Source organism: Wasmannia auropunctata, unplaced genomic scaffold (genome assembly GCF_000956235.1).
Source record: "Wasmannia auropunctata unplaced genomic scaffold, wasmannia.A_1.0 LD333505.1, whole genome shotgun sequence".
Lineage (NCBI taxonomy): Eukaryota > Metazoa > Arthropoda > Insecta > Hymenoptera > Formicidae > Wasmannia > Wasmannia auropunctata.
The window spans coordinates 1,935-13,178 of NW_012029385.1; the positions used below are offsets into that span (position 1 = coordinate 1,935).

At 29.0% G+C, this 11,244-nt stretch overlaps 1 protein-coding gene across 1 annotated transcript; it reads right to left on the bottom strand.

Annotated features, from left to right (window-relative positions):
- Positions 1-481: 481 nt before the first annotated feature.
- On the bottom strand, positions 482-6,528 carry LOC105459833 (serine palmitoyltransferase 2; the record flags this gene model as incomplete). The annotated part of the gene is made up of 9 exons (XM_011706133.1): positions 482-904; positions 968-1,097; positions 1,177-1,439; positions 1,512-1,673; positions 1,765-1,928; positions 2,041-2,259; positions 5,471-5,616; positions 5,694-5,848; positions 6,307-6,528. Coding segments are annotated over 9 exons (1,566 nt in total), but the record flags the coding sequence as incomplete, so codon positions are not given.
- Positions 6,529-11,244: the final 4,716 nt, after the last annotated feature.

Genomic DNA, 11,244 nt, shown 5'->3' on the forward strand with positions numbered 1-11,244 from the left:
CTCCTTAATCTATTACTGCTACTGCCCATTTGTAGACGCCGCTTAAGAGTTTAAATTTAACCAATTATAGATTAGTACTCGTATGAAGTGCGCGATCACTAACACTATTGACGTGCTCACGGACATGTTTCCGTTAACCTTCAAATGGTACACTTCTTTCGAGCACCCACTAATGGAACAATGGTATGAATTTGAATTTGATATCTTAAATTGTACATCTATCCTGAAGAATAAACAGAAATGTTTTAAACATATTTAACGTACAGTGGAGATAAGCCGCGATAGATGTTTTTGTGCAAATGCCAGCAATTCGAAAATGTTCACGGTGCGAATTCGCACTCTTGTACCATTTAAAGGTTAATCTTAATTTATAATTGGCTAAATTTAAACTCTTATATCTCAAAAACTATTGCTTAAATTAAAAATTTACAAATAATTTCTTTACTTAATTGCTATTTTACTTTTTCGCTATATTTTGATTCGCGAATTTCGGAACATCCTGTATACATAAAACAACATTATTTAATCCCTCTTTTTTTCTTATATTTATCCGGATTTTCTTGCACGGATATTATACGTCCTCCAGTTATTTCTTAACTTCATATATAAATTGTTATACTCGCATATTTTTGTGAAATTTAAGCGCTGGTTTATTATAATAATTATAGTATAGTTTTCTGATGTATCATACGATACGATGAACCATATTGAAGCTATTGATGATATTTAAAATCCTCAACTATTTTGACACTTGTCACAAAAATAAATTATCTAATGATTTATTACTTTATGAGGTAGGTCATTCGGTTTCGCTGTCTGAATATTCTATTTTCGTAGTAGTGCGAGGTTTCCTTGAATATCTTAATCCTAACATGTCCGCAATCTCCTCGATATGCGTCAACACCTAGGATATACAATAAAATTGTAATTAAAATAACGAGCCTTTCGAGTCACTAACGTTACTTACATAATCTAATTGTTCCTTCGTATGCGCAGCGGAAAGACAAAATCTAATTCTGCCTTCCATTAATGGCGTCGCTGGGAATCCAACACCAACAGTTGCAATATTACGGGTTGTCAGGGTACGGATCACTGCACTGTTGTCGAACATCATACAGAGAAAAAAATATGAAATGACAAATTCAAATTTTGGAAATAATATCTTAACTCACTTACCCGATCTTAGAAAATAAGTAAACTAGCATAGGCACAACGGGCGAGTCCTCGTTTCCGTAAATTATAACTCCGATCTGATTCAATCTGCGTCTAAAGTATCTCGTATTCCTAGCTAATTGTTTGATACGCTTTTCACCAGCGTCAGTACCATCCTCTCCCGCAATAATTCGCATTGACGTGATAATTTGTTGTGTAACGGGCGGAGACATTGATGCTGCGTACGTATGCGCGTGACCGTATATCCTTATGTGATTTATCAGTGTCTAAAACAGATGTCTGATTAAAGATATACAGGTATTAAGTGTACTGAAGCTAAAAGACTATTAAAATATTACTTTCGTTCCAGCTATATATCCACCTGCTGAGCCAAAGCTTTTCGTAAATGTTCCCATAAGTATGTCTATTTCGCGCGGATCAATGTCGTAGTAGTCGCAAACTCCTCTTCCATGTTTTCCCATAGCTCCTGTGCTATGCGCTTCGTCCACATAGAGATAGGCCTGTCCGAATAAAATTTATATCAATCGTAATAAGATTTGAGAAAAAGAAAATAATGATAAGTTGACGATAATCAAGGTTACTTTTACGAACTTTGTATTTTTTCTTTAACTCCAACATCTCGGGCAAGTGGACAATTGAACCTTCCATAGAATAAACACCTTCGACAATGATAACTATCTTCTTCCAAGGCTTACCAGTCTTCGGTTGCCCGAAAACAATAGCTTTCTTCAAACATTCCTCCAAGTGCTTTACATCTATTGCAATGATGAACCATAAGTCTTTTGTACTTTCAATAGAAGATAATTGTATATATTAAATGACAATTAAATACAATGTGTTTATATAAGTTAAACATAATGTGCTTACTATTATGCTTAAAGATCTGTATCACTGCACCGGACAATCGCAATCCGAGAATGAGCGATGCATGATTCTTCTCATCACTGAGAACCAGACAGCCTTTACTGACCAAAGAAGGTAGGTTTAAAGAATTCGTGGCGAATCCCATTCCAAATACTATAGCATCTTCTACTCCCAAAAATTTTGCAGTCAATTTTTCGAGTTCATCATGTATCGGCATAGTACCTTAAAACAAAAATGGTTCTCTCAATTTCCTTTTATTGTATGTAGTCTTAAAAAAAAGGAATTTCTTTAATAAATCATGGCAGGGCAATATTACTAAATTTAAAAAAATTTTTTAATAAATTTTTAAACAATCAAGTTTAAACTTTGAATTCGGTATAAAAAAAGTTTCATCATCTATAAATGAATTTATAAACACTGGCTAGTAAAGCCAAAACTTATTAAAAACATTGTATGTTTTTAACGACTGGATACTTTGGTATTGTATTATTTGCCATATGATTATCATTAAAGACGTACAAAAGCTGTTCAAATACAAATCAAATTGAATTAGATAGAATTTGATTCGATTCGGATTTGAATCTTTATTTCCCGCTAATTGTAATTCAAAATAGCGTGAGCCTGTATTGAAGTAAGAGATGTTTTTATTATATCTGTACAGTTTTTCACATACATTGTGACCTTATGTTAAATTACAAATTTGAATATACGTGAAAAAAATAAGTTGTGAAAATTGAGATAATAAAATAAACTACATTTTAATTATTCTCTCTCTCTCTCTCTGTGTGTGTGCGTGTGCGTGTGTGTGTGTATAATATTGGATACATATACATTAAAGTACCTTAATAATTAATGATAATAATAATTGATTTGTTACCTAATTGTTTCGGTTAATATAACATTAACAATAAGTTAAGTATTTTATCAGTTACTTTATATTAAATATTTAAATATATGTATACATATATTTTTTAAAATAAACTTAGATAATCAATATTATATATATTTCTCTTACGTCAAAATTTTCTTTTGTTATTTATATGGTAAAATTCAATCCAACAATTATATTATTAATTAAAAATTATGTTTCAACGATTTGATTCGGATAAAATTTTATCGATTTAATTCGACAATGAATCTGAATCCGAAAAAAGAAATAAAATTTGATTCAATTTGGCGTTACATTTTGATTCGTACACTTTTAGTTGTTACACGGATATAAATATAAAATATTTATTAAGTAAATATTATATTAACTGTTCGAGTGTCAAGAAGCGGAGTCACTTTTTTGCTTTTTGTGTTTATTTTATTAACTTATTTCATAAAGATAAAGAAATGCATTGCATCTAGTAAGCTTAAGTGCTTGCGTGGGAATTAATCCACATTTAACCTAAATTTTAATCTATTCTTTATGCATAAACAAAATTTATTTTTATATATAAATAAATTATTAGTTTATTTATAAATAAACTGATTGTGAGACTTAGACAAGTACTTTGACGTTGTCCCAATCGAACGAGTGATTGAAATTTAAAATATGCTGTATAATAACTGTATGTTTAGATGCATTCAATCTAATGTTATTAATAACTGTACTTGACTTTGAACCAAATTATCACAAAAAATTGTTCTCCGAAATGATACACATAAAAGAGCAACCAAACGGACTTAATTTAAATAAGGATACAAAATTGCTTAACGGGATATTTCGATAGACTTGCCAAGGACTTTCATAATTAGAAACAAAAGATCTGTTTATAATTATATTATTATCAATATCATAGCGAGCATTTATGTGCCTATAATTTTATTCGCTTCCATCCAAAAGCTCTCACTTGCGTTGAGGAGCTCGTACAGTATAAAACATTACACACTATGTCTCAACAAGCTTGGTCTCACCAATTATAATAAGTGTTAAAATTCGACGAAACGAACTACCTTAGATATAAAAATTCGCAAACAAGTCTTTACCGGAAATTTCTTCTATCAGACAGATAAATTTTAAAAAATGGTTCTCGGCTTTTAAACTATTCGAATACAAAAAAAAATAAGACAACATCCAGACAAGGCACATTTTTGGAAACGACGAATCTGTGGCATTTTTTTAGAAACTAACTTATTTGATACCAAATTTTAATTTAGACTTTTACCGACTTAACCTTGTAACCTTTGACTCCGTTTTGACGCTATTTATTATTTTATGTTACTTTATATTTTATATTACCGAGCTATAACATCCATTATAAACGATATATCAACCTTATATTATTTCTTAAAATGTAATGTATTTTTAATTTTAATTTATTTACTTTGATTTAATGTATTAATCTACAAGACGACTGAAGAGAACCAAGCGTCAGGTCGAAACGTCTCGTTGCAAATTTTTGTTAAATTTAAAATATATTGATACTAACATTCAAAAAAGCTTTTGCTTGTTTATTGGCTAAATCAACGTACCGGTTTTTATAAAATAATAATTTTCAAGCATTAGAAATGAAAAAAATCCATATTTTTAAAAATATTTTATCACGTAATATTCTGATTAATAAATTTGTAGTTCGCAACTTATGCAGTAAAAATACTAAAAATGATCAAATAAATTTCAATTATTATTGTATTTAACGTTAAAGTATAGATAACACAACATAATTTTTATAAAGATTTTGGTATGTATTGCTTTTATAGATTTGAAAATCTTTTTCCTGAATTTAAGTATAGACAATAACACAGTGCGGACTGAATAATTTCATATAAAAAACAAAAAAAGGCATATTAGCTTCTGGCGACTAGTAACATTTGCTTTATGTAAAAATGTTATACTTTGTACGTATAAAACAAGCTTAGTCCGCGCTAGGGATTACATAAAAGAACAATACTGTGCTTTTATAAATGAGTTTAAGAGCTTCAGTATAAGACAAAAGTTTGCATGAAAATGTCGTGTGTATATGTGTATACGATATAAATGTAATAAAAGCTAAAGTATGTAGTGATATACTGATGTTTAATAAATAATATGTTTGTAATATTTGTATTGTAAATTATATGTGTGGAAATCACGTATAATTCAATCAGTAAAACAGACAATCTCATCGATCTTCTTTAGAATCCCCAACAATTACTTTTAGAAAACATAATAGTTAATTAAGCGCTATTGGTATATTCTCTTAGATTTATTATGGATCTAAGGGTCTACTCCAATCACAGGCAACAATAGTGATCGCCTCACCACTCAACTGTTGTGTTTTCTGAACGCTACTTTTTATTTTAGTTATGAAATAAATTTCTATTTTTCTTTGCATTAATATGTGTGTGGGACAGCATTAATATGTATATGCAGTAATACTTTAGTCTCGATCTTTTTAAATGTTTTAATATGTTTCTGTCTATTTGCTCGAGAGAAATGCTTTAAATAATAATCTCTCAAAGTATTTACCTAATTCAAGACGCGTACTGCAACTGGCACAACCAAACTTTCGGAGCGTTTTGATGCTCTCCTCGGCGCACTTACCACTTGCTTCGGCAAACCCTAAATAATTGTAAGAGCCCAAATTTATACATTGCGTTTCAGTTCCAGTAAATCTGTCAGGATTAAAAAATTCAGAATTCAATTCTATTGATACGTGACAATCGTGGCTTTCGTACGTAGTCAAACTTACTGAAACGTCCATCCGTAGTCGTGAGTTACCCGATCTTTTAATGTGACTGTTGCACCAGGAACAGAACAAATCGGCCTGTTCCAACAATCTCTGACTCTTCTGTAGACATATTTGAGATAAAATTTTTCGAAATTGTCGTAAAGCGAAGCATATCCCTAAAAACATATGTTCAGTATTTAAAAAAAAATTTACATATTACATGAAAAATAAAATATTATTGTTCATACAAAATCGATAAATATTTTACAGAGAAATGTATCTGTTACATGTGTACAAAATCCAAACATTTTTAAGATTATAATACAATAAAGATACCAATTGTACACAAAAATTACATTCTACAATAGAATATATAGAATAGAATTCTATAAACTATTTTTACATTATATCATGTGAGTTTTCTATATGTTAATGATATATAATATTTTTATTTACTCACACTTTTATTCACTCATATGACATTTATTGACTTTGATATGTTACTATGAATGTTGATTTCAAGTATTTCAAATAAAATTTAATGTTTTCGTTTAAATTTATTTTTTTTATTTCTTATTTAGTATATTGCAATTTGTATCAATGTTTAATAAAATATAAATGATTATCGCCATACTTCTCTATTTTTTTCGGTATCAATCTTCGGAAGAAAGAATATTTGATTGATAAATCCCAGGAACATGAGAATATAGAAACCGAGATGTGTAAGTGCCGCTGTGATGAACGGAACTTTTTCAAAGGATTCCTTTGATCGTGAAGCTTTTTGTAATTCCGCTTTTGTTGCACCATGGGTAGACTGCAATAAATTTGTACGCTGAATTGATAATCTATAAAAATATTATTGATCGATCAAGGTGTCTATTCAAATTTTCAAAATATAATGTCCAAAACATTTCATCTATTTTTCCTCAGAAAAAAATTTCTTTGTAATATATTACAAATTTCTTTGATTTTCTTTATATAATCTCATTTAAAATTTTCCGTAAAAATAGAGCCTTTTAGATGGAAATTTAAAATAAATATGTATAATTATTTGGATTAGTGTATCTTTGTTTATATTAACTTATATCATCAAGGATAAAAATTTAGAGCTACTCATTTCAAATAACAAATTTTAAAAAATTGGAAAGAAATAAAAAATTTTCATAAAATAAGTATTTTATATTGTACAATTTTATCTTTAAGGGATATTACAAGAAAATAAAATCTATCAATCAAAAAATTTTAATACTTAGATAATAAGAAAGTGGGCTAACGAGCCTGACTAGATGTTCTTGTTAATAACTACTATTCAAGTAACTTTAATAGGTTTTCTAATAATACATAAAAATATAAATATAAAACCAAACGTTTCGACCTTAAATGTGGTCCTTTTCAGTGGTTGACACAATATTAATTATAAGTTAAAAACAAACTCAACAAATATTTCTTCGTATATAATGTCAAGATTTTGTCGATTGTTAAAAGAATATACGATGGAAACGTGATAAAACAAAAATGAGATTTTTTCGCCACATAATATAATACTTGGGTATAGTCGATGTTAAATTAAGACGATGAGTACGTATCCGTATAAATCACATGGAGCATTCGGTAGTCCATATTCTTCTATTTCTTAACGTTATGAATAGTAGAATCTCTAGGATACAAATATATTAGGGCTATGAAGTCAAACGAGAGTTTGACTTGTTGTAAAGATAAACTATGAGACTGTTTTTTTAAAAAACAAAAGTAGTCTTGGTTATAAAAAATACTTGTTAACAAAGAATAAAGTCTAGATTATAAATTAAACAAAGGAATAAATAAAAGAATGAAAAGTAATAAATAAAGAAAATTAATAAAGATGATTTTATAGACCTGATATGTCAAAGGACCGAAAATTAAATGTGTATTTTTTATTATTTAAAATGTATTCATATTTAGTTTTACACGAAAAAAATAGCACCTAGACGTAAATGAATATAACACAGTCACTGACAGCAAAATGCTAGCAATTTACAGGCAGATTGGTAGCAAATTCGATCCGATTTTCAGCAAATCCATAGCTATATGTATCTTCATTAGACTCAGGATTTAACAAAGCTTGCTGAAATGCGATGCCAGCACATAGACGGAAAAAACCGAGTAAACTTTGTGTAGCGTTGTCTAACGACAAATGACGTTTATTGGTATTGAAAAATCTTTAAAAATGGTGTTTCTATTCCTTATTCAATTTTATTTTAAAGAACTGATTTTTAACTGTATTACTAATAAATAATTAATATATTTTACATTAAAGCATTTAATTCCGAAAATATTCTAAAAATATACATCACAAAAGTATCTTTGCCTTTCTCCTAGCGATCATTTTTAAGTACTTATTCTCATTATTAGTTTCTTTGTTACAAAAACATTATTCATATCTCGTACTAAGTGCACACGTGTGCACTTATTACGAGATATGAATAATGTTTTTACAGCAAAGAAGCTGAGCGTTGTTTCAAACATTAAATTTACAATGCGTAACATTTGTGGATACTAACACATTTTGTTTTGTCAGCATATGTCATACACATTATTAGGCATATATTGTCGTCATGTTGCTGTTAACATGCTTTTGATTGAGTGCAGATGTACCAATGATGACAAAAGTTACTTAACGTTGCCGATAATTTGCTGACAATATATGCTATTAATTGTGTATGACAAATTGTCAACACAAATTGTCATTAAATTGCTGTTACAAATTGATGCTGACATATTGCCATTAATTTGCGGTCATTTGAATTTAAATTCACGTGAAAACAATACGACAGGCGTCTCACCTTGTCCTAAGTTTGTCAAAATTAATTGCTGCAACGATTGATGACAACACCATAGCAAACTCACTGCATTTGGCTAATCTGGATTGTAAGTATTCAGTGACAGCGGAAATTCTACTCGCTTGCCCAATTTCTGAAGACAATTTATCATCAGATAACGCTACGCAAAGCTTGGTCAATTTTTAGGTGCGTTCAGCTTCATGTATTGATGATACATTATGACGCACATAATGTATCATCTTATCTTTATTGTTCACTAAATGTTAAATAAGGATGAAATAATGCGCATTATGTATGAAACAAATCAACGCATCTCTATAGTCGTCAATTTATCGTTAGATAAACAGCGCTGCGCATATCTTGTACGATTTTTTTGCAACACAATTTATCGTCAGATAGCACTACGCAGAACTTGCTCAGTTTTTTGCGACAATTTGTTGTCAGATAGCGGTATACGCAAATCTTGCTCGGTTTTTGATGACAATTTGCTGTCAACAATCTGGTAATAAAATACATTATTTTGCCACCAATTTGCAGTCAAATTATGTCAGCGAATTTTATTATATATTTGTTACCATATTATCGACATCATTTGATAAATCAAATTCTATATTAAATTTGTATCCTTCTTGTCAACGAAATTTGTAACAAGATTTTATAAGATCCTGTTTTCGACAGACTTGGCTCTTAGGGAAAAATCTTCGGGAAAAATATTATTATTTTAAATTAGAGAGAAAAAAAAAGTATTTTTTATCGCACTATGTAATATGTTCGGACTCTTTCACAATACTATCGGAAAAAGTCTGAGCAGAAGTTTTTACAAACTTACATACATACATACATTACAGATTCCAAATGATTATCAAGCATTATATTAGCAATTATTATGTAGTAATTAGCGATTATTATGTAGTAACCGTTAACTTTGTGTTAATTACAGTATATTATTATTTATTATGTACATTAATTATATTAAACAATGCATTTGAAAGTCTATTTTTAAAAGGTAAACATTTTACAGAAATAATTAATATTCAATTTTAAAATAAAACTTGTTGCAAACAAAACAAAGTTTTATAATGTAAATAAAGTAAATCATTCAATAAATATTCAACAAATTACTTATCATAGTCCAATTTAATCCTTTTATTTTACTTGTAAGTAAAACGCTCACTCCTTTGCATTATTTTGTTAAACAAAACTAGAGAGACAACATATATATATTACGACCTGTATAAGTATTTTAAACACAATAAATTAAGAAAAGACCAATAAACGATCAATATTTCTAATATTTCAGTATGAATTTTACATATATATTCTAGTTTCAATGAACTGCGAAAACTAGAAAGAAATTAATGGAAAATAAATGTTTGGGCTGTATCGTCACACATAGATCAGGATTCGTCAATATATGTGCGCTATGTCAGCGTAATTGTGATTTATATCAATACTGGCCTGTCAATTATGAATAACGATAAGGCCTCTGCAATGCACAAATCTGATCTAATATTTATGTTGTCTTTTATAAATTTAAATTGAAAGCAATTTAATAAATCAAAGTAATGCCAATGCAAGCCCACACCACGGAGTGTATAATTATTTAGTGTGTATGATATTTTTTATTGTTACAATATACCAGCAACACACAAACACGGCGCACTTTTTTCGGTCTTAAAACACAGTTCTTTACACGAAGCCGGAATCTACACTAACATCTGTATCAGCTCATATTGGCAAACAATTTAATAAGTATGTAGTATCTGGTGAGATAATTGCTTTCTGTTGGCCTGCATGAAAAGACAATCGCATAGAAAAATTCGTATCCAATGACACGTGTCTTTCATACCATTACACGATGCAATTGCTAAAGCATGCTTGAAAAAACAAATTAAAAATAAAATTAAACAAAATTTTCATTGACAAGCATTAATACTTAGATATTATTTAAGATGTACTCTTTTGTACATTTTTGAAACATTTAACAATAATAACAAGATTTTTCATTACATATAATTCATAACTTTTAAATTATATTTAAAATATATATAATTTTATATAAGTTTATGTAAATTAATATTTTACCAAATGATATTATATAGTTTCACTATTAATTAATACTTTATCGAGGAAACGTACGATCGTGAAAAAATAAAAACTTACATATTCCATATCATAAAGTGATGCATATGAAATATTTTGAAAATGCTGATCCAGCAATATTGGACTAGGCAATAATGGTAAAAAGAATATCACAACAAGAGTGTCACTTGTTACTATAAAGAACAGTATTGTAAAGATCAATTTTCTTCATTGAGAATGATCTACGATGAATCTAATACCGGTTTTACTATCAGATGTAGTACAGGAAAAATTGTGCAATTGGTACCTAAGGCTAATGGTGAAAAACATCTAATTGTTTTTCGTAAACTGGAATATCTCTGGGTTTTATAAATATCTATAAATATCTTTGGGATTTACTCTTGGGAACCTAATTGCTTTCAATTTCAATTTATATTTTATGTTGCCTGAAAAATGTGTTAACACATTAATTATATTGGTTATTGCGAAAAATATCACATGCCTCTCAGTCTCTCGTAGTCGAATGGTACGTAGGATACCCATCTAACAAGTAGGAAAATCTCGGTTCGAATTCTGAGGTGATATTTCTCGCAATAAATTCTTTACAGGTTTGGAAGGAGCTAGGGGGATTCTAATAGATTCTTGTTAGAATTAAAATATTAAATTGCTTA